This window comes from Eupeodes corollae, chromosome 3, assembly GCF_945859685.1.
Source record: "Eupeodes corollae chromosome 3, idEupCoro1.1, whole genome shotgun sequence".
NCBI classification, from domain to species: domain Eukaryota; kingdom Metazoa; phylum Arthropoda; class Insecta; order Diptera; family Syrphidae; genus Eupeodes; species Eupeodes corollae.
This window is the reverse complement of record NC_079149.1, coordinates 131,006,953-131,031,985: the sequence shown is the minus strand read 5'-3', so window position 1 is coordinate 131,031,985 and position 25,033 is coordinate 131,006,953. Positions and strand designations below refer to the sequence as shown.

The window sequence follows — 25,033 nt, the reverse complement described above, 5'->3', positions numbered from 1 at the left end:
TTGTTGATATTCTTCAATTTCCCAAAACAACAAAAATAAACTATAAATTATTGTCCAAACTGATGCATTCCTAAGATTTGTTTTCGAAAAACTGCAATTGTTTTTGTTTTCAAAATCATCTCAAGTAAAAAAAAATCACATTATTCCATCAAAAAATGATAACAAGCCCCCCAGCTAACTTATAATTACTTTTGTATATTTACGTCAAGTGTAATACATACAATAATATTATTAAGGTCATAAATGCTTTAATACCTTTTGGCTATAAAATCAAGCTATATCCAGCTCAAAACAACAAGTTCTTATCAAAAACAATGCAAACAAAGGCAAAATAAAAAAACAAAGAATATCGCATGGAATTGCTCTTGTAGTATATCGATATCAAAAAATCAAATCAAATGGGGTGGCGCAACAGTCCGTTGTGAACTAGGGCCTAGTGACTTACAACTCTCAACCATTCCTGTGTGCGAGTACTGCTGTCAGGAATGGAAGGGACCTACAATTTAAGGCCGAATCCGAACGGCTAGTTTTGAGAAAGCACTTTTTCATGACAAGAATTACTCTTGAAGGATTTGTCAATTCCTCGCAAGAGGCAGTACCCGCGAAAATTATTTTTTTTTTTTAATTAAGGTGGCACAGGCAGGGATTGAACCCAAGACCCCTTGCATGACAGTCCAACGCACTAACCATCATGCTACGGGTACTAGCTATTTCCTTAATCGATATAGGGTGTTTTTTTAAGCTAAATGAAAAGTTTCAATCGGTTTGACAGTTGAGAATGTCAAACTTTGTTTACATTTCTGTAAAGTAAGGTTTGGAAAATGCCTGCATCTTTTGTAAATTAATTAAAAAAGTAGTAATCCGTCCATTTACACACTAATGGCTTAATCGGGCCTCATTTCTTTAGAAATAAGAAAGAAGCCATGGCGACTGATTTTTGGTTCCAATAAGATGGCGTGCTTAGTTATCAATGTATTGCAAAATCAATTTCCTCAAAACTTTATTTCCAGAATCATTAGAAGCTAATATTCAAACTTCCTTTGGCCATTGGCATCTTATTCACGAATGAATAACTTTATAAGTAGAAAACTTTACGAGCAGTTTTCGAGACACAGCACTTCAAAAATCGCAAAAATCAAAATTGTGAAGCACATCCCGACGTCATTAAACCTATGAATTTAGCAGGAAGATTATTCTAGTGGGGCGTGATGTCTATCCACTTTTCATGAATTTTATATCAAATACTTCTGATTCTTAAAGAAAAAAAATCGAAAAATCTGAGATAATACAATTAAGGGGCGTGGTATTCGCCTACTTTTCATTTATTTATTATTTGAAGAACAGTATTTAAAATTTAATGTCAGAAATTCAAAAAAATGATAAATTATAAACAAGGAGCCAAATTCTGCTACATTCAAAAACCCAAAGTAATAAGTTAGATCTAAAAAAACCTGTCGAGTTTTTCTTAACCACTTCTTCTGTCAAAAATTTTTTTCCATAACTTCTTAGCGGCATCACCGCTTTAATATTCAGAATAACATTTTTATAAACCCAAAACTCGTCCCTTACCTTCGCAAATAAAAAGTGTGATAACAATCTTTCTCCGTTAAGTCGTCGGAATCTCCTCGAACTTATAAATAGAATTCTTCAATTTGTCCTTCAAAGTGAAGCTCATAGAAACACCTTTTTGATTTATCATCTCTGCCGAGTATCATGAGTCAATATGCTGGTGGATTAAATTTCACCTCCTTTCCATATTATATCAGTATTAGTATTAAAACATTCATCCTTATCACATCTTGAAAAGACTCTTATCACTTTTGAGAGTTACATTTTTATGTATGTTATCAGTTTCTTCCCTCTGCCGGCTTTCAATCTTTCCATGTCAGAAGATATTCTATTATTATTATTTTCAAAAAATACATAATCTTATCAAGAGTCAAAAAAAAAAAAAAAAAAAAACGAACCAGCGAAATCCTCTTTATGTTGCTTTTTGAGGCACGGGTCTGTCATTTTATCTCGGATCGTCGACGTCGTCGTCGCGAGAGCCTTTAAGTAAGTCATCAGAATTATTCAACAGTGGCGTTTATAATTTTAAAAATCCGAACTCGAAGAAGAAAAATTAAAAAGAAGAAATAGATAAGTGGAAATATTTTTCAAAACGGGTAACAAAATGATGCGAATTCTACAACAGCAGGCGGGAAATGGGTCGAAGATTTCCTCTGTTAAAGATTTGGTGCGATTGTCTTTCAATAGATGGCGACATGTAAATTATTTTTTTTATATTAAATTTGCATAAATAAAATTATTATTAATTTTAATAATTTTTATTTTTTTTGTGTGTTGAAGCAAGGAAAGGTGATTGCAATTCGTCGTGAGGATCAATCAGTATGGGAACGACGAGCTCCATTTGGACCATCCCATGTCCAGAAGTTGGTGAAACAAGGAGTTAAAGTGATTGTTCAGCCATCGAACAGGCGGGCTTATCCTATGCAGGTGAGGATTTATAAAATTGTATGATAGGTTTCCCCAGTTCCTTATTAACTTATCTATGAGACTTTTCGAAAACACTCTTGTGATGAATGATATTTTATCGGAAGCTCGAAGAAATGGGATATTTTAGAGTGTTTAAAAAATTCTGTCTTAAATAATTATAATTTTATCTAAAATTTAGATTAAGTACTCAGAAATAATATTTCAAATAGATTATCATATCTTATCGTTGGCAACCAAGGCAAATCTTTATTTAATTCCACTGTTTTGAATATATAACGACGAGATATGACTTTTTGGAAGATTTATTTGCACGTGACACAATTGTTTTAAATAAATATGCATATTGGAGACTATCGTCTAAGCATATCCTAAAGGATTTGTCCCATCTTCAAAATTTGGCAATGTGGAAAGTACCTTTTGCTTGGAGTTTATTTATGCATGTCGGGAATTAGGTTTATGAGGAACTTTAACTCTTATTTCAATGTGAAAATTTAAGCTTACAAAGAAAAGTGGACAATTATAAGAACTTCAAAATATCATCGATTGTAAAAATTTAGAAGCAAATCTTCGAAAGGCTCTCATTTCAAAATCCATTTCCACTAAAAAATGTAAAGGTTAATTTTCATTACTGTATTTTCTTCATGACCTTGGAGGTGATATGAATTTATATAATTAAGTTTAATTGAAAATCATAATCAATGAAATTTTCTATAAAAATAGGGAAAAGTACAAAATTTCAAGTAATGCAATCGGAGCTTTATGGAAAAATAAAACTGAAAATTGAGGTTGAAGTCATCGACACTATGGCATTGGTGCACGTGCTCATACGATTATTTGCGGCTCGTTTTCTAAAATGATAACAATAGTGCTTTTCATTTTCATTTTGAATTTTAATTTTAATTAATTTGTACTTGTACATTATAATTCAACTTCATTGTAGCTAATAAAAGATGCAAGAAATGAATTACTATGAATTGCGACTTATCCTTAAAAACACATTTAAAAAATGTTTCTTGAAATAAGAACTTCATTTTTAAACATTATCAATAAAATGAAATTCCACTGAGAACATTTGAGCATTGAGTTTATTAAATTATAACAACATAACACTGACCCCCAGTTTCAAAGTGGAAGTGTAAACTCCACTTTCGGTTTAAGCTTCAGTTCAAGAATTTATTCGGTTTCACAGTTTCGTTTAACCCTTGAACTCGGTTCAATTTGCAGTTCAAGTTAACCTAAAGTATTCTGCCGTTTAAACTTTAGTTCAGCGTTTGGAAACACTTCCCACGATGACATTTAAATTTTTATCAAAAGCTGAATTTGTTGTTTGTGCTCTTTTTTTTAAGTTGTCTTATTTGGTTTTCAACGCATCCGTTGTCCAGGAATAGGAATTCCTCTTCGAATTGAACTTATTTGCAATGGAATCATTGCAGAATATTCTTTATTTTCAAAATTAACTCCCATTAATAAATCTATCTACTAAATCTGCTGATGAAGAATTGCTCGTTATTTTTTTGGTACATCATTTTGTTTTAAATTTATTTCCATTTTAAAAACTACACAAAATAAAATAAACCTCTCGAGTTCGTCAAGAAAACGAAATATTTGTTGTTTTCTTTTGTTCTTTACCCCAGAGGGAGAAAGAGAAGACAAGGAAAGACAGTTGAAAAACTTCTAAAAAGTTTCAATATGGACACGTTACGTCACATTACGCATCACATTACTTATCATAAAATCTTATTGAACGAAGTTTAACTGAACTGAAGTTCAGATTTTACTGTGAAACCGGACTAGTTAAACTAAAAACTTGAACTCAGTTTAGAGTTCAGCTGAACTGAAGTTTACACCTCCACTGTGGAACTGGGGGTGAACACTACAAAGTTTTTTTTCCTGACAATTCAATGGTACGTTTAAACGTTTCTGACTTCAAAATCACTCTACCACGTCACGTTTTTGAGATAATCTTTTTTTTTAAATAAAAAAACATGTATAAGGTTTTTGAGGCTATCTAATTTCATGAAGAATTTTTTTTTAAATAAAGTTCACAATGGTGTTCCAAACATATAATCCCTATTTTCAATATTAAATTTTCATATAATTTTTAAAAACTATTCATGAGTTTTTAGATTGAATTTGTCTTATAACTTAAGGAATGGGTTCTTAACAAAAAAAGGAAAAATAGTTTGAATGCATTTTCGCTTGTAACGAAAATAACGTCTAAATAAAGCTATCCCATTAAATTTTCTAAAAATATTGAAAAAAAAAGTTGAAAACGGGTATTTTTGAAATTTGAGCAGATAATTAAATTCGAAATTCAGATTTGTAATAAACATTCAAAATCTAAAAACCTAAATCTTGGTAAACAGATCTATAAATTTAAAATGTCAGAAACAAAGAAGTCATAATATGGATTTGACAAACTATTAAAAGCTTAAGTAGTTTTTTGGTGAACTTAATTTAATTAATATTTGATAAAACTAAAAGAGTTTAAAATAAACAAAATCATCCTTTTATCTTGGGGCCATACCAAAATAGCTCCAATACTTAACTAATTTGTTTAAGGTTCTGCTATTGAGTTTCAATACAAAAAAAACTTAAGTTCATATAATTTTCATATTTCGAAAGTAGTCGAACTTTTAGTTTATTTCATAAATAATGATTTTTCTAACATATTTTTTTTAAGATGTCAAATAATATTTGAGTAATAAGTTGTGTTCACAGAGTTTTTTAGATCAGAACAGCACAAGACAGCACAGTTTCGTGAGAAACGTCAGATCAAGTTAGAACAGTCAGTTAAACGTCAGTTGTCAAAAAAAAAAACAAAACAAACTGCAAATTGTGTGAATTTTTTGTTTCTAGCTTATTTTTTTCTTTTTTTGTGTTTTAAAAAAACATTCTTTTTCAATTTATTTTATAATTATTTAATTAAACAAATTAAACAAATAGGCAAAATAATTCTATTTTCATTTTTTTAAATCACGAGAAAAAAACACAAAGCACAGCCAAATCAAAACGTAAACAAGAAACATGACAACTTCGGTTTTGACATTTCTCACGAGTCTGTTCTAACCTGATCTGACTCAAAAGCAAGAACAGAAAATCTTGTTCTAAACTGTTCTAGGTTTGTCAATGAACAGGAAAGTAGAACAGTTCAGCACAGAAAAAAACTCAATGAACAGCAAAAAGCTATACTTTTCTGTCTAGAACAGTCCAGCACAGCGTCAGTGAACACAGCTATAATGATTTTCGAAAAACTGAATTGAATTTTATGACGTAAAAGTTATGTTAAGGTTCAAATTAATAGTTATTAAAATCAACACCTTTATCGCAAGTCTTGGCATAATGAAAATTTTGTGTTAATACTCGCCTGGTTTTTTTTTAAATAAGTCTCTTTAAAAACTTCAAAGATCACAAAAAAAAGGTGTTCTTAAGGTTAAGGTAAAACAGAATATAATTCTTAACAACAAATTAAATCATCATTTAGCAAACACAAAATTTAGTTTGGTCTGGATGCAGTTTATATAATATTAGTATCTTACCTTCACTTAACATGAAGTTTTGAGAAACCAAGATTTAAATGCTTTCATTCGGTTTTGAAAAATACCTTTTGCAGATAATTTTAAGTGGCGATTTCGAAAGAGAACTTTGATTGTAATTGTTTCATCATTTAATTTAATACATTTTCTTTATGAATTTCAAAAACTTGAGTAGACGTCGGATTTTTTGGAAAAACAAACATTACTTTCAAAAAGTTTTGACTTTTTCTTTTAACAAAAGTTTTAAGCGTCTCTTTCAGATTTGTGTAAAACAGTTGAAAACAATGAAGATTTTCGAAAATTTTATAAAATACTGCACACATTTGAACTTATTTGGAAAACCATGAGGAATTTAAAAAAATTCTTTATTTCGAAAAAGTGTTTGCAGTTGCATCGGAAAAACGCAATTTTAATTCCAAGAACACTAGTCGACCATACATACTGTTAATTTAAGCAGTTTTTTCTTTTCAATATCTTTAAGAACATATGTAACTATAGTAGAATCTTATAAGGTTGCAGGTTTTGAAACTTTTGAGTTTGAATTAGTGAGAAAATTGTGTATGATTGAAAATATTTATTCACAATTTTAAATAATTCTATGGAAGAATATTAAGAAATGAAATCGCTTATTGAGAATACTCCTTTTTATCAAATCCGGTGCATCTGAACACGCCTCTGAAGTGACAGTTTGTAAACAAATTAAAATAAAGCAAACACACCTAAATCTGGGGGTTAGTTCGTTTGTTTTATTTTTTACTTGAAATGTCAGAAATAACTAAAAGTTTAAAATACATTTAATGGTATTAATTTTAGCATATTAACTAAAACAATTTTATATATTTAATTGTTTATACATTTTTCGTCCATGTATTTTCTTCTAACTTGTGACTTTGTTAGGTTTAACTATAATTTATGTTTATTTCAGTCTAATTTGCATTTAAATAGGTCACTGAAATATGTTTCAACTCCTACAAATGTTTTTCACCTAGAAAACCAAAATTTATGAAAGTAACTAAATTAAAAACCAACTGACTGCGATAAGAAACACTTCTTTTTTGTGATAAAAATACTAATTAAGTCAAGAATGCAAAACAAATTTGCAATAAAAAGTAAATAAATAAACATTAATCTAATTTAATTTTGAGTTTGTGCATTTGTTTTCAGCAACAATTAAATTATTATCTTTATCGTGTCTCGTATTTTAGTTCTGTTTGCAAAGCGTTTGTAAACATTTATTTAAATAAGCAGACGTTTGCATTGTTTGTGTTTTCCTGTTCTTATCATCGCTGCTACTTATTCAATGTTTAATTATGTACTAATATATCGCTAAACGCTTATCAGCAATTTTTTTTGGCTATGTTCAAGAGGTCATCCGGCGCGGCGGCGTTAAAATTTTCCGTTTATATAAGCGATTTGTTCATATCTTGAATTCCTTTCCCGTATTTGTGAGATATTGACTGTAAAATAGATCAGATACCTGAGTTTCTAAAAGCAGGCGTTCTTAGGAAAGTTATATTTTCAGAGGGTTTGAACAATGTTTATAGATACTTATGTCTTTGAGCGTATTGCTTACATCAATGATTAGATATGCAGCTAATTATGTTTCGTAGATTTTATAATGCGATATTTTTAGGGTTTTTAAATTTTCAACAAGTTTGTTTTGATATTTAAAGTTAGTTTATTTAAACGAATTGATAAAATCCAAACGTTAGCAGCGTCCTTGAATATTTAATCAGTTATTATCTAATTGATATGAATATATTCGTACTAAAATATTCAATTATTGTTTTTTCTTTTGCTGAAAATATATGATATAAACTAAAAAAAATATATGTACGTTCCTAATAAATTTGAAATCGATTTGCCTTTAATCACGGCGTTTGAAAAATTTGATATCACTTTTACAACGCCAACATAACTGCGTTTTATTATCGAAAGTAAGCTATCTTACGTTTCGTAGCAAAGTTGGGGCTAGTTTGTAAAACGTTAAATAAGAACAAATTGGGATCTTGGTTTTTATCTGGGCTTATTTTCAGAACCGCAAACATTTTTGTTTAAAAAATGGTAAAGTAGTGTCAACTGTAGTTGCAAGTAACCAGACAAAGAAAATTTAAAGCAAACAAACAAATTAAACATAATATAAATGTATGTAATGTTCCTAATTGCTCGAAGGAAAATCTTAAATTTAACTTTAAAAAATGCAGACTTAATGAACTTTTCAACCTGTTATGTAATATTAACTGGAAACATTTGTTTGAGAACAGTGACATTAATTTTTTATGAGACCACACCATTGCGAAAACTGTTCAGTCTTAGGAAAATGACGAGGGCAATTTTCAATATCTGCCACAAACATAAGTTTTACCAACCGTATAAAGTCTCTCTTAAAATTTACAAGCAAGCCCTTTCATCAGCCAAAAGACAAGGCTGGAGAGAATACTGTCAATCAATCGAAGACATAAAGGACTCCGCAAGGCTCAGCAAAGTTTTATCGAAGGAACATTGTAATCCTTCATTTCTAAAAAAGCCTGTTGGAACCTGGACAGCCTCTCCAGCCGAATCTCTTGAGCTACTGATGAAGACGCACTTTCCGGGTTGCGAGAGTGATTACCCCGAATCGCTTGAAACCACAGAGCTAAACGTAGCTCATGTGGAGCAAGTCAATTCCGTTATAACCAGAGAAAATATTTTGTGGGCCATCAATACTTTTTATCCATATAAATCCCGAGGCATGGATGGCATACTGCCAGTTATGCTTCAAAAGTTGCATGATGTGGCAGCTCCATGGCTGGAACAAATTTTTAAAGGATGTCTCCTTCTCAAACATGTGCCCATGTCGTGGAGACAGGTCAAAGTAGTGTTTATCCCAAAAGTGGGTAGGATTTTTAGACCAATAAGCTTAACATCTTTTGTGCTTAAAACCTTGGAGCGCATTCTTGATTACCATATTAGAGAAATCCTAGTTGGACGACCTCTCGAAAGCTCTCAGTATGCTTATCTTAAGGGCAAATCTACGGAGACTGCCCTCCATGCCGTAGTGCGTACTGTAGAACAAACAATCCATTGTAAAGAATTTACTCTTGCCACCTTCCTAGACATAGAAGGTGCTTTTAACAACGTCCTTACAGAATCCATAGAAGAATCGCTCGTTAAGTTCGGTGTAGAAGGCTTAATTCGAGAATGGATTATTTCCATGCTCAGTGGTAGGAAGATTCCAGCCTCTCTAGGCAATACAATCGCAACAAAACACGTGAGTAGGGGAACACCCCAGGGTGGTGTCCTTTCGCCTCTTCTATGGCTTCTGGTCATGGATATAATTCTCGTTAAATTAGAGAGATGTGGAGTGAAGGCGGTAGCCTATGCGGATGACTTGGTGCTATTGGTTACAGGAAAGTACACCTCTGTGATTAGTGAAATTACGGAGTCAGCTTTGAAGAAAGTTAGCAACTGGGCCACGAGTTGTGGACTAGGAGTTAACCAAAGTAAAACTGAACTGTTGCTCTTTACCACCAAAACTTAAGTACCACCCTTCTCGCTACCTCGTCTCAACGGTCAAATCCTATCATTGTCTTCCAGTGCAAAATAATCGGCAGCTATACTCGACCCTAAACTAAACTGGAAACTAAATATTGAAGTACGGGTTAAGAAGGCCTGTGTTGCCTTCTACGCCTGCAGCAAAACTTTCGGAAAAAAGTGGGGACTTCAGTCGAAGATGATTTTATGGACGTACACAGCCGTAGTACGCCCAATCTAACCATATGGTTCGATTGTGTGGTGGCCTGCTCTTAGCAAAGCCTATAATATTAATAAGCTAAAGAAGGTTCAGAGAACAGCTTGCGTGGGCACCACAGGGGCCATGCGTACTTGCCCAATGGACGCCTTAAACGTTATTTTAGATCTTCTACCAATCGACCTTTTTAATAAAATATAAATAATAAATAAATAAATTGATTCCCTCAGATATTATTTCGGTAGACACTGACTACTGCACTCCTACTTTGAACCTTAGTAAGGGTTTTAAGGTTATTTTCCCATCGAGAGAAGATTGGGAGGATGACATTGTGTCTATAGGTTTCGACACAACCATCTTTACTGACGGCTCAAAGATGGAGGGCGGAGTTGGTTCTGGGATCTTTTCTGAGTCCCTAAATGTAGCCAAATCCCTTAGGCGTCCTGACTTTGCTACCGTTTTTCAGGCTGAACTGCTGGCAATAAGGGAGGCATGTAAGATACTTAAACAAAACCCAAACCAAAACCGAAATGTGGCTATCTTTACAGACAGTCAGGCAGCTGTCAAAGCCATTAACTCGGCCATATCCTCGTCTTAATTGGTCCAGCAATGTCGCGATGAGCTTGCGAGCCTGAATATTAACCTCGGTGTCATCCTGATCTGGGTTCCGGGCCATAGTGGTATCGTGGGAAATGAACGGGCTGACGAGCTAGCCAGGCAAGGATCGGCCCTTCATAGCTCACTTGCGGAAATGGTTAACATTCCTCTTGGCGCTATGGAGGGTTAAATCTTTTCTTTCTACCAAACTGAATCAAACTGAAGGTGGAGCTTTTCTATAAATCTATCCCTTTCAATCAAAGGTCAAACGAGTTTTTGGTATCAAAACGGCAGTGCTAATTGGATCTCAAGCTAGGTTGCCTTGAGATCGCTGACGGATATCAAAAACCTGACGGATATCCAAACTGCATGTTTTTCAACAGCGAACTTAGCCATGACTCTGAAAAAATTTCAAATATGTTTGCAAATTTTTTCAAAGATGCTTTCGATGTAGCGAACTCCTGTTAAACGCCTGAGTTATTGGCCCTCTCACAAAATTTCCCTCATTTGAATTCAATTAATCTTTGGATCTCTGAAGATAAAATCGTTCGCAAAGCTTCAAAACTTGACGTTTGTTATAGCCCTGGCCCAGATGGTGTACCTTCTTATATTTTGAAAAAATGTGCATCCTATTTATCCTATCCTCTTCATATTCTTTTTAATGAATCGCTTAAATCTTCAATTTTTCCTGAAATTTGGAAAACTTCGTTCATAACACCGATACATAAAAAGGGTAGTAAAAATGAAATACAAAATTATCGTCCGTTGCAAAACTGTCGGTCATCCCTAAGTTATTTAAGTCCATTATTTGCAAAGTAATATCGTTTAATTGTAAGTCCATAATTTGTGACAGTCAACATGGTTTTGTTCAAAATAAGTCAACAGTTACTAACCTCTTTCATTTCATTTCAGTTCGTTTTGTTTAGATTCGTTTGAAAAACGGAAACAAGTTGACTGTGTCTTCACAAACTTCAGTAAGGCCTTTGATAAATTGTGTCTAGTAATTTTTAGAAATGAGCAGTCATCATATTTTTATACCAACTCTGGTGTACCCCAAGGTAGCCACTTAGGACCTTTGCTGTTTATTTTGTACGTTAACGACTTACCTTCTATTATAAAACACTCATCTGTTTTAATTTACGCTGATGACGTTAAAATGTTCAAACGTATCGACTCACTTGACGGCTGTTTACTCCTACAAGATGATCTAAATAGTTTTCGTGAATGGTGTTATATAAATAAGCTTTTACTAAACATAGACAAGAGTAAATCAATGTGTCTTACACTCAAACAAATTGTTTTGACTTTCAATTATCAATTAGACTCTTATTATTTGACTTAACTCTACTTTATCTGACCTAGGTATTATTCTTGACTAAATATTAAGGTTTACAAATCACTATGACTATATTATTAAAAAAGCAAATAAGACACTCGGAATAGAAGGAGTACAAAGAAGATTCATGTGCTTCTGCCTCCGTTTCTTCCCATGGTCCAATAGGCTCGAACTTCCACCCTACAATCATAGGCTTACGCTCATAAATCTTCCATCGCTTTTTAAACACAGAGAGAATATTCAGCTATGCTTTATTATAAAAATAATCAATGGGTCAGTAATATCACCATCAATTTTGGAAAAATTAAACTTTATTTATAGCCGTTCAAGTATTCGAAGATAAGTTACGTCCTACATCAAGCAGATCGAACCATGGTAAAAACAGTCCCCTCAACCAATTGCTTTCAGTCTACAACAAGTTTACTTTTTGGGCTCCCTGAAATTACGCCATAGGAAATTACGCCAAAAAAAATAAAATGGAAAAAACGCCAAAAATTCTCCATATAATTTTTTGGCTTTTTTTCCTAGAAAAAAGAACCCAAAGAGTTTGGTGTTAATTCCGGATTTTTTGGCTATTTTTTCCGAAAATTTCTTGGCGTTTTTTCCTTTTAGAATAATGAAAAAAGGCCAAACAATTTTTGTTTGGAAAAAACGCCAAAAATTTGCTTTTGGACTTTTTTTCCAAACAAAAAAGGAAAAAACGACCAAAAATAAACTTTTTAGTCTTTTTCCAAATCTTAAAGCAAAAAACGCCACAAAACAAACTTTTTGGCTTTTTTTCCTAATCAAATAAGGATAAAAAGCCAGAAAATTAACCGTTTATTCTTCCAAATCAAAAACAAAAAAGTACATGTTTGTCGAATGTATTCATATGGTATACAAAATTATATAACGGCAAATAACAGTATTTTACATGTTTTTCACGAATTTTGAAGAGCATATTTTGTTAAATTTTTTAACGTGATCAGTAGTGATTGATAGTTTGTTGTTTCCATACCGTTAGTAGAAGAGCATTTTGATAAAGCAATGGACAAAATGGAAAGTTTTGATTATGAAATTATAAGTGGTAAACAAAAAAATAGCAAACTTTTGTACGTAACAGAACATAAACAAATACACAAAAAAAAAAATTTATATAAAAAAGATGTTCTTTACATTTGTTATATTAACAATTGTGGTGCTAAAATGAAAGTAAAAAGTGATGGATTGTGTGTAAAAGCAAAGAACTTCATTGACCAATGTCCGTGTTGTCGGGAAAATGTGGCAGATGTCCTTCAGGTTTACATTTAATACCTATACAAAAATTGACAAATTGAAATAAACAAAGTTATAAGAAAATGTGTTCTACAAAACAAATGCACAACTACCTATGATATAATCAACGTCGGGGGAGGCAGCGCGTACGCGTCGCGTTCGCCGTTGCGGCGCGACGCGCGTGGCGCCGAGCCACGCGGGTTGCACCGCGCCGCCATGTTACGTCGTACGTTCAGATTCTTTTATAGACTTTTTGGGCTTTCTGTTCATTCTTTAAAGGCTTAATTTCCAATACTAATTTGGAAATTACACCAAAAAGTTCTTATTCTTATATTGGCGCTTTTTCCATTTTAGTATTTTGGCTCTTTTTCCAAAAGTTTGACGTAATTTCCACACTTTTTGGCGTATTTTCCTTTTTGTTTTTGGGCGCTTTTTTCTATTTTTTTACGCCAAAATTGTTTGGGCTTTTTTTCCAAAACAGTTTTTGGCGTAATTTCCTATGGCGTAATTTCAGGGAGCCACTTTTTGGTATATTCTGTAAGCGATGATTTTAAAAGTAAAACATTTAAATTACATTTTTTCAACACTTCAGTTTAGCTTTTCTTTTTTTTTTGCAAACTGCTTAAAGCATTGTAAAGCTACTAATCTCAGAATAAATGTAATACTAGTCTTAAGTTGTAACGTTAGCTTGTTTAACGAATTCAATAAATAAGAAAAAGAAAGACAGCTGTTTAAAACTTTTTTAACTTGTATAAATATCGTTTTGTAGCCTATAAGGATAATGTTTCTTGTCAATTCTTTTTTATTGATATTTTTATAAACAATGTTATTTCGAGTTACCATCACATTGCACTCAAACAATGTTCGTGTAATCATTTTTCAAGGAATTATCTATTTGTTTATTAGTATAAAGATTATTTTTTTAGCCGCACATCAAGAATGTGGTATACTTGTTTTGAGTTGTCACCTCGAAAATTTTACGAATACAACATGATGCGACCCACACTGATAACTTCCCATCCCGTCTGTCGATTTGTCTTCCTTAAAAGTTTGTCTACATGTATTTTTACCAAATTTGCACACTATTTTTTGTAGATTGTATTTTTTATGAAAAAACGGACTGTTGGATTTTTAAATAAAAATTACTGAATATCGAAAACAATATTTTCTGTGAAATAAAATAAGTTTAAAGCCAATATTTTTAATTTTTGAAAAGATATTTGAGCCGAAAGTAAATTTTTACCAACTTTAAGTAATTTTTTTTAGATTTTTATTTTTATAAAAAAAATTGTCAATTCGATTTTTCTTAAAATTTTATCAGATGTCAAAAACATTATTCTTCGTCGCTCAAAATTATTTTAGAGATGAAATCATATTTTAGTCGTAAAATTTTGAAAGTGACAATTTTTTTTTGATTTTTTTTTTGATTTATAAAAAAACCGTTAAATGGATTTTTTTCAAAAATATAGGTAGAAATGGCGATCTCAAGGCAACCGTGCTTGAGATACAATTAGCGCTGTAGTGCGCCGCGCCGTTTTGATACCAAAAACTCGTTTGACCTTTGATTGAAAGGGATAGATTGATAGAGAAGCTTCATAGCGATTATGTTAGAGCCATTTTGTAGTGTCAAGTTCGTGAAAGAATGCTTTTCCAAAGCATTTCATTCTGGTGTTTGCCAAAGCAAGACATTTGCAGAGGAAATGGATTATGATTTCACTTTCTCTTTGGTCACTACAGCTACGGCAAAAGGTGTTGTAAGAGATACCCAACTTCTCTGCATGAACTCCTATAGGCCAATGTCCGGTACAAACAACAACAATCCTGGCTATGTCTTGCCTTGGCCTGCATAGAAGATCGTTTGTACGGGTTTTATTATAGGTGGGTCATATCTTCCTAGATATAATGCAGTAGAGTAAATCGCGCCCCCTTCAGTTTGATTCAGTTTGGTAGAAAGAAAAGATTTAACCCTCCATAGCGCCAAGAGGAATGTTAACCATTTCCGCAAGTGAGCTATGAAGGGCCGATCCTTGCCTGGCTAGCTCGTCAGCCCGTTCATTTCCTACGATACCACTATGGCCCGGAACCCAGATCAGGGTGACACCGAGGTTACTATTCAGGTTCACAAGCTCATCGCGACATTGCTGGACCAATTTAGATGAGGATATGGCCGAGTTAATGGCTTTGACAGCTGCCTGACTATCTGTAAAGATAGCCACATTTCGGTTTTGGTTTGGGTTTTGTTTAAGTATCTTACATGCCTTCCTTATTGCCAGCAGTTCAGCCTGAAAAACGCTAGCAAAGTCAGGAAGCCTAAAGGATTTGGCTACATTTAGGGACTCAGAAAAGATCCCAGAACCAACTCCGCCCTCCATCTTTGAGCCGTCAGTAAAGATGGTTGTGTCGAAACCTATAGACACGATGTCATCCTCCCAATCTTCTCTCGATGGGAAAATAACCTTAAAACCCTTACTAAGGTTCAAAGTAGGAGTGCAGTAGTCAGTGTCTACCGAAATAATATCTGAGAGAATCAATTTATTTATTTATTATTTATATTTTATTAAAAAGGTCGATTGGTAGAAGATCCAAAATAACGTTTAAGGAGCCCGTTGGGCAAGTACGCATGGCCCCTGTGGTGCCCACGCAAGCTGTTCTCTGAACCTTCTTAAGCTTATCAATATCATAGGCTTTGCTAAGAGCAGGCCACCACACAATCAAACCATATGTTAATATTGGACGTACTACGGCTGTGTACGTCCATAAAATCATCTTCGACTGAAGTCCCCACTTTTTTCCGAAAGTTTTGCTGCAGGCGTAGAAGGCAACACAGGCCTTCTTAACCCGTACTTCAATATTTAGTTTCCAGTTTAGTTTAGGGTCGAGTATAGCTGCCGATTATTTTGCACTGGAAGACAATGATAGGATTTGACCGTTGAGACGAGGTAGCGAGAAGGGTGGTACTTTAGTTTTGGTGGCAAAGAGCAACAGTTCAGTTTTACTTTGGTTAACTCCTAGTCCACAACTCCTGGCCCAGTTGCTAACTTTCTTCAAAGCTGAATCCGTGATTTCACTAATCACAGAGGTGTACTTTCCTGACACCAATAGCACCAAATCATCCGCGTAGGCTACCGCCTTCACTCCACATCTCTCTAATTTAATGAGAATTGTATCCATGACCAGAAGCCATAGAAGAGGCGAAAGAACACCACTCTGGGGTGTTCCCCTACTCACGTGTTTTGTTGCGATTGTATTGCCTAGAGAGGCTGGAATCTTCCTACCACTGAGCATGGAAATAATCCATTCTCGAATGAAGTCTTCTACACCGAACTTAACGAGCGATTCTTCTATGGATTCTGTAAGGACGTTGTTAAAAGCACCTTCTATGTCTTCTTCTATTTAAGATGGCGCATCTAAAATGTACAAAACACTGAATAGCGGAGCAGACGTTAAGGTTCGAGTTAAAATTTTGTCTTGTCTCTGGTTTAACAAACCTGTTTCCGATTAACTTTTGTTAAGCTCTTAAGTGTTTTTGAATTTCTCAACAACAAAAACACAATTTTTAAATAAACATTTTGTATTTAAACTATTAAAGCTTCTTATTGAGCACACACTCTTCTCTTCTTTTTTAATCTCCCGAAACACTACTTTTATTGTCCCTATAAACTTAACAATGGATAATACCCCTGCCTTATGCCACCGCGCCGCCTACCTTAACTACCTTCCCAACAAATAAATTCTCCTACGATCAACAACGGAGGAATTATTAATTAACATCAGAATTGTTATGCCAATGCGTGCGTTTGTTGTATCACAAACGCCAGGGATTTCGAAATGCGGCAGCAGACGCGTCATAAAGAGTAAAATTAAAAGCTTAATCTGTAGATGAATATCCCAAGTCCGTGCCTGGGTTTGAGTTTGGGTTTTGAGTGGGGGTTTTTGGTTTGGGTTCGGATTCGTGTGTAGGCTGTTTTTGGTAGAATTGACTGCATTGCAGCAAAGGACAACCAAAAAAACAGGATTATAGATTAAAAAACGTTTTAAAACGACCATGCAATGCGGCTTACGACAATGTCCCTCTGTAAGCTTCATAAATGCCACACAACATGTGCAATATTTAATGCACCATCCAGCATCCCATATGCGTACATACCCGTACCTATACCATGTGTATGTACTGTCATATCCTTGACAGAGATCCCCACACATTTAATATAGTATATTGGGTCTTTTATCTCTTTTGAATCAGGCATACTTGAGCTCCGGTGCTGTTATCCAGGAGGACATTAGTGAAGCGTCCGTCATTTTTGGCGTAAAGCAAGTTCCTGTCGAATCGCTGATTCCGGGAAAAACCTACTGCTTCTTTTCGCACACAATTAAAGCCCAGGAATCAAATATGCCCCTTTTGGATGCTGTTTTGGAGAAGGTGAGTTATATTGAATGATGAAGCAGGACGAAATGGTTTGAAATTGAGTGATAATCCTTTTTATTAAATGCATTCCTTTGTAGAAAATAAGGCTTATCGATTACGAGCGAATTGTCAATGAAAACGGATCTCGTCAGGTTGCGTTTGGCAAATATGCCGGCATTGCTGGGATGGTTAATATATTGCATGGAATCGGATTGAGATTATTGGCGCTGGGCCATCATACACCCTTTATGCATATTGGACCAGCCCACAACTATAGGAATTCGTCGATGGCACGCCAGGCAATTCGTGATTGTGGTTATGAGATTGCATTGGGAATGATGCCACGGTCGATTGGACCATTGACGTTTGTATTCACGGGGTCGGGTAATGTTTCGCAAGGTGCTCAGGAAGTTTTTCAAGAGCTGCCAATTGAATATGTTCCACCAGAGACTCTGAGGAAGGTTGCCGAACATGGAAGTAAGTTTGGTCTTAGTCTTAAGAGCTTTAACTTTTTTATTGATATATTCTAAATTTCAGGTCAAAATAAGCTTTATGGATGTGAAGTAAGTCGTTCAGATCATTTGGAACGCCGCGAAGGAGGAGGCTTTGATCATCAGGAATACGACGAGTTTCCTGAACGGTACATATCGACTTTCAACAAAACCATAGCTCCTTATGCCTCTGTTATCATAAATGGAATTTACTGGGCTGTGGGAAGTCCAAAGCTCATTTCCATTCCCGACGCCAAAACTCTGCTTCGACCAGCGAACACTCCATGGTTACCAACAAGCAAGGGTTCACCATCATTGCCTCATCGGATGTTGGCAATTTGTGATATCTCAGCTGATCCAGGCGGTTCCATTGAGTTTATGAACGAATGTACAACAATTGACACACCATTTTGCTTGTACGATGCCGATAGGAATAAGGACACCAAGAGTTTCAAGGGACCTGGAGTACTGGTGTGCTCGATTGATAATATGCCAACACAGCTACCTCGTGAGTCAACAGATCTCTTCGGAGAACTTCTCCAGCCATATGTTCATGATATCATAAGAAGTGACGCTAAGAAACCATTGGAAGAGGAGAACTTCCCGACACCTATTCACTCAGCTATAATTGCTAGCAATGGAAAGCTCACAGAGGGCTATGAGTACATCCAAGAGTTGAGGGATAGTAATGCGTAAGTTTGTTAAAAAGCTAGAGTGAATCATTTGTAAATTTATTTTCCTTCTTTTAGGATGAAATCCCGTCATAAGGTCGAAGGAAGTCAGGAATACCACAAACGGATTCTAGTCCTAGGAGCTGGCATGGTTTCGGCCCCACTGGTTGAATGGCTTCATCGTGAAAAAGGTCTATCGATCACTGTTGCTTCTCAGGTTAAAGATGAAGCTGATCGACTTGCTCAAAACTATCCAGGGGTGGAAAGTCAATACATCAATGTCACCGAGAGTACGGCGCACCTCCAAGAACTATGTGGAAAGGCTGATGTTGTCATATCCCTCCTTCCGTACAGCCTTCATGGAATTATTGCTCGCTATTGTGTGGAGGAAAAAACTCACATGGTAACTGCCAGTTATTTGAACGATGAAATCAAGGAACTCCACGAAGAAGCCAAGAAGAACGGAGTGACAATCATGAATGAAGTTGGTCTTGACCCAGGTATTGATCACTTACTAGCTCTCGAGTGCATTCACGATGTGCAAGAACATGGTGGAGTTATTGAATCCTTCGTCAGTTTCTGTGGTGGATTGCCAGCTCCTGAACACTCAGACAATGCTCTGAGGTATAAATTTTCATGGTCCCCACGAGGTGTCCTTTTGAACACACTTTCCGCTGCAAAATACCTGAACAAGGGACAAATCGTAGAGATCTCTGGAGGTGGCGATCTAATGTCAAACCCAAAAAGTCTCGAATTCCTGCCAGGATTTGCCCTCGAAGGCTTCCCCAACAGAGATTCCACTAAATACTCCGAGCTCTATGGTCTTGGTAGAGATATTCACACTTTGGTTAGGGGAACAATTCGTTACAAGGGCTTCTCAGAATGCATTCAACCAATGCAACTTCTGGGACTTATTGATCCCGAACCACATCCAATGTTACACCCTGGAGGACCCGAAGTGACTTGGAGGCAATTGGTCATAAATCTCCTAGGATTGGCAGACTCGAGTATTTTCTACGAAAATCTTAAACAAAAACTAGTTGATCGTGTGGGAAATGCTGATGGAATTGAGAGCTTGGGACTGTTAGATGATACTCCGGTAGTTAAGTTAAATACACCTTTGGACACTTTGAGTCATTATCTTTCAAAGAAGTTGCAATTTGGTAAGTAATTAAGGTCATTTTCGAAAGAAGGGAAGAATACAATTTGGTTTTTCTTAAAATCTAGAAACTTCCGAACGTGATTTGGTGATTCTTCGACACGAAATTGGTGTCCGTTGGAATGATGGACGTCGCGAAGAACGTGGTATTAACTTTGTGGCTTATGGACAACCAAATGGACATTCAGCGATGGCAATGACTGTTGGAACGCCTGCAGCTATTGCTGCTAAAATGATTTTAGATGGTAAAAACTCCTATTTTTCAAAATTTAAAGTGAAGTTTTTAAAACTCTTGTCCATTTTTCTTTTAGGTGAAATTCAAGAAAGAGGTGTCATCTTGCCATTCACCCCTGACATCTATAGACCAATGTTATCACGACTGAGGCAAGTTGGACTGACAGCTACTGAAACTTCAAGATGGCTGAATTAACCAAAAATAACAACTTTTAAGATTTAAAGCAATAATTTTGATTTTTATGAATTTAATGTTAGTTTTGTTTATTGTTTAAGCTTTCGTATTTAACTTATTTGTAATGTTGGAGTTTTCAAGAAATGAGAACGAAATTTTGTACTTGATGATGTTTTTTTTTTAAAGAAGTTCGTTCCATAAAGCTTTAAGCGTTTCTTTGATATTTAAGACCAATTTCAACTTGAACTTTTGATATATAAAATGGTCTTTAAAAACCTCAGGAACGCAGTGCGGAGACCGAGTGTGATAACTTATTCCACATTCGCGTTGTACAGCTCAAGAACGAATATCTGTACGTAACAGTACGACTGAACTTAGGTTCAAGGGATCGACATTCTTAGGAGTTAGGTTATTACGTTTAAACTGTTTAAGGGCAGGAAAGTCCTTTAAATAAAAGTCAAATAAGAGTGATTAATTTTGAAGTTTGAGCCTTTTTTAAAAATATTTTTCAACGTACTTACTCGCCATAAACACTTAATTACCTTTAATTAAATCAAATAACTTCAAAAGAAAAAATATTCACCCATTTCAAAAAAAAAAATTCTTGTCATTTTGACTCGTTTCCGGTTAAGCTAACATCACACACTCCAGACCATATTTAACTTTGCCGCAACTTGGCTAATTCAACGTCCTACGCTCGTGTAGCTTTTTCCAAAAACCAACTCATAGTCAAATATTCATACAAGACCACTAGAAGCTTGTTTTTGGAAATCCCTACCGCCTACCCGCAGCTAAGCCTTCTAATCCTCCAATTAAAAGCGGTCACTGAACATATATACAGTAGATATCCACAGTTCGGGCAGGACATGGGGCATGCCTAGATGCAAAGCTCCATTGCTTGCAACTCACCATCAAGCGGTCGTCGTCGGTCGGTACAGGAGGTGCTGTGTCGGTACAGTGCTGGTGTAGCAGACAGGACGGCCGACTAACAGATTTATTTGAGCAAATAAAAAAACCGACTAAGTCTCGTGTGCCATGCCAACAACTACCAGGTCCTAGCTACAGAGCGCTAGGGAGCTAACCATGTGCTTGAATTTAGAAAACGCAGTGCAAACGAACGAGGACGACGACAACAGAAAGTCGAAGAGAAAAATGTAGATTTTTCGCAGAAACAAAACACCCACAAAAAAAAGTAGGAATCTCCAAATTCACACGAATCTTCAACATTGCCTCTCGTGCTCCACGTCGTCGTCGTCATCACCACCACCTAAGCTCATTCTCCTCCTCCACCGCATGACCATAGCAATCCACAGTCACATGGTAAATTAGATTCTTGAAATGTATGAAGTAGTCCCATATTTTTCTTAGTCCTTTGGCCCAACAAAACGTTCCAGACTCCAACTCAAGTATCATCGCATCGTATTGCCCTTTAATTCCGTGGCAGGTCGAAATGGGGGCTTTGGTCCTTTTCTTTGTTTTTTCGTTTCTTTGGATTTTTACTATTTGGCCACTTTTGTGTGTTAAAGTGTTCGTCGTAGTCGTCCATTTATACGAGTGTATACACTTTGAATGGAACCCCAGAATTCATTAGGACAGTACAGGGTTGGTGGGGGTTTGAAAGTTCATGCGGCGCGTTAGATAAATTGCTAAGAAAGTGCAGCAGGGCAATATATATGGTACTTCTGGTTCCGCACTTTAGTAGCAAATGCTGTTTCACATCATAAATCTCGTTAGTTCGTACATTCTTATAGTTCACATTGGCCATGCAACGTAGTGTTGCCAGATGAGCAGTGATAATGTAAAGAATTTTAAATTAAAAATAAATATTTACCTTCCTTTCCCAATGGAATGCTAGAAACACATAAAACTTAAAGTTTTCAACAAATGATTAGCGGTCAATTAAATAAACTTTCACTGGATTTGCTAAGTTGACATTAAGTTAAATAGGATTAAAAAGATAGACGACATAGTGGCAAGTATCACAATTAACTAGTCATAAGTTAGTTTATACTCGGTTTTTAAGTTAAGTTATAAAAGCAAATTCAAAACCATAGAAAACAGATTGGCAAATTAAAACTGTCAAAACTAACTAACTGTTGTTTGACTGAAATAAAACTCTTCATTTAGGGCTGTACTACGTTAGATGAGGCTTTGACACATGCTTTTCTTTAGTCATCTTGTTTAAAAATTCGTGAATAAATTAACGTCCAAATGGTGGTTTTCTGGTATTTAAAACATTTTGGAAAAGGTGTCATAAAATCTCGTGTCTAAGTCGTAAACTATGGAACGCTAAATGGCTGAATTGGAGCAAAAAGAGAAGGAAGTTTAAGACTTTTTTTTAAATTAAATTGTTTGTGACAAAATAAAATTTCACAAAATAGAGATTTTTGTCTTTAAAATATTTAAGCTTCTAAATAGTTGCCTAGTCTTTCATCAAAAAGTACAGCATTCCATCAGCATTTAAACCGCCTCTTTTTACAAAAACAAGAATTGTTGGGCTTTAACTTAGAAACCAAGTAACGAGCGGTGCGCTCCAAAATAAATTCCTGAATGCCTAATGTCTATAACAACCCTTTTTCAGCAAGCACTGCGTGGGTAATTCTTCTCGTCACAACATATCAATTTCAAAATTCATCTGGCTCCAGAAATTCATATTTAAGCACTCAGCTCCATTACTGGGATTCAAAACCATGTCTTTACCATTATTTTAAAAAAGACTCGGCTTAAATTAGATTTAAAGGAAAAAGTCGATTTTGGGCAATATTTTTTTCACGTTTAATTAAATTTCCAAAAATAACTGCGTACTCTCTGCCCTCTATCTCCAAAATAGTTGAGCTTAAGAAAAACTGATCGGAACAAACATTTTAGCAAATTTGATGGTTGACAATTTTGGGTAAAATGTTTAACATCATTTGACCTATAGAAACGAAGATAACCACAAAAACGCGATATTCGTCGCTTTTACACGATGCAAGATCTTATGTAATTTCCACAATGTTTGGAACACCAAAAGGAAGGTAAATTACAAAAAGAAGAACAAAATTCTTAGAAAAAAACATTAGATTATGTCCTCGATTTAATGGAACCAGCTGTAGTTCTTAAACATTTTAAATATAAGCCAAAATTCATTTCTGTGTGCAAACTCAGCCTTAAATAAAGTATTTCCACCTCACAATTTTACTCCTTTTGTAAATTAAATGCACTTTAAATTATTGCTTTTTTTTATTTAAAACAGTTGTTGGTAGCACTGCATAATAAATTAAACGAAACACAATTTTACGAAACTTAAGGTTCTACACACTAGAAAAGTTTAAATTTCAGTATGTTATATATATTTTTTTGTCAACCATATCTCAAGAACCAAGTGTGTTATCGACTTTTAATTAATTTTTTCACAGATAACAACTTCAAAATATGTAGAACAGTATTTTGAAAAAATTCAGTTTGTATTTTATTTTTATTTTAGCAATTTAAAAAAAAAGTTTAAAATTTACTTGACCCCAAATAACTTACAAAACTAATAATGCTATCAACCTCAATTAAAATTTAAATTACAAATTCTGGCGTCATATTGACATTTTGTTTAAAAATCAATAAAACTAAACGAAAATTGTCACATTAAACATCTTTTTGAACAAAATATGATACAACTTGCAAAATAATTTGATGCAAAGAAGAACAACGTTTTTGACATTTATATAAAATGACAGTTAAAAAAAAACTTTAAAAAAAATTGTCTTAAAATTGGTAAAAATAAGTTTTTTATAACTTGTTTCATTTTAAAAAATTATTGTTGTCAACATTTATTAAAATATCATAAAAATTAAATTTTGCATTGATTTTAAAAAAATGTTATTCCTAATTAAAATATTCATATATCGTCCCGAATTTTTGACAGAAGAAAAAACGTAGACTTCAAGTTTTCATTTAACCTTTTCAATTGATAGTTCCTCTCAAAAAAAGATCACTTGAAAATGATTTTTTAAAACATTTGTTGAGACCGAAAAGTATTTTTATATATATGTATGAAGACTAGGACTTAGGTAAGGTATTCCCACCTTAAATTTTTGTCATATTTTCCGAAATTATGAATTGTTTTAAATTAATGGTGGTTGGCAATGCTGTTCGCTGACTTAACGAAACATAATTTAAAGAAACTAATTATTTCCTTGTGTTATGTAGTTAAGCCCGAAAACACACTGAATTGAATTAACTAAATGAATTTGACGTCTCGAATTTTCGAGAGAAAAAAACTTATATTTTAAATTAAATATAAGTTGGGATGCGACCCACACTGATAACTTCCAATCCCGTCTGTCGATTTGTCTTGCTTAAAAGTTTGCTTATATGTACTCGTATCAATTTTTACCAAATTTGCGTAAAAAAACAGACTGTTGGATTTTTATATAAAAATTACTGAATATTGAAAACAATATTTTCTGTGAAATAAAATAAGTTTGAAGCCAATATTTTTGATTTTTGAAAAGCTATTTGAGTCGAAAGTAAATTTTTACCAAGTTTTAGTATTGTTTTTTTTTAGAGTTTTATTTTTTTTAAACTGTCAATTCGATTTTTTTCAAAATTTTATCGAAAAATATTTCTTTTCAAATTTTTGAAAATATATTTGAGTCGCAAGTGAATTTTTACCAACTTTTGTTAAATTTGTATAGGATTTTAATTTTTTGTACAAAAACTGTCAATTCGATTTTTTACAAAATTTTACTGAATGTTGACAACAATATTTTTTGAAAGATAAAAGTAGTTTAAGCCAATATCTACAATTTTTGAAAATATATTTGAGTCGAAAATCAATTTTTATACATTTTTTTAGGTTTTTATTTTTTGTAAAAAAACTGTAAATTTGATTTTTCTCAACATTTTTCAAAATGTTGAAAACAATATTTCTTATAAGATAAAATAAGTTTGAAGCCTAAATTTCAAGTTTTTGA

General features: G+C 34.1%; 1 protein-coding gene across 1 annotated transcript; it reads left to right on the top strand.

Moving 5' to 3' along the window:
• The first annotated feature begins 2,003 nt into the window (after window positions 1-2,003).
• On the top strand, window positions 2,004-20,246 carry LOC129951393 (alpha-aminoadipic semialdehyde synthase, mitochondrial). Its single transcript, XM_056063516.1, has 8 exons — window positions 2,004-2,266; window positions 2,350-2,496; window positions 17,193-17,369; window positions 17,453-17,831; window positions 17,892-18,537; window positions 18,595-19,679; window positions 19,744-19,920; window positions 19,987-20,246. The coding sequence occupies exons 1-8, from the start codon at window positions 2,174-2,176 to the stop codon at window positions 20,103-20,105; spliced, it is 2,823 nt and encodes a 940-aa protein (XP_055919491.1). The 5' UTR covers window positions 2,004-2,173; the 3' UTR covers window positions 20,106-20,246.
• Window positions 20,247-25,033: the final 4,787 nt, after the last annotated feature.

Coding starts and splice junctions, on each gene's coding strand:
- LOC129951393 (XM_056063516.1), top strand. CDS start 2,174: ATGATGCGAATTCTACAACAGCAGGCGGGAAATGGGTCGAAGATTTCC. Junction 2,267..2,349: donor CTTTCAATAGATGGCGACAT/GTAAATTATTTT, acceptor TGTGTGTTGAAG/CAAGGAAAGGTGATTGCAAT. Junction 17,370..17,452: donor TGGATGCTGTTTTGGAGAAG/GTGAGTTATATT, acceptor ATTCCTTTGTAG/AAAATAAGGCTTATCGATTA.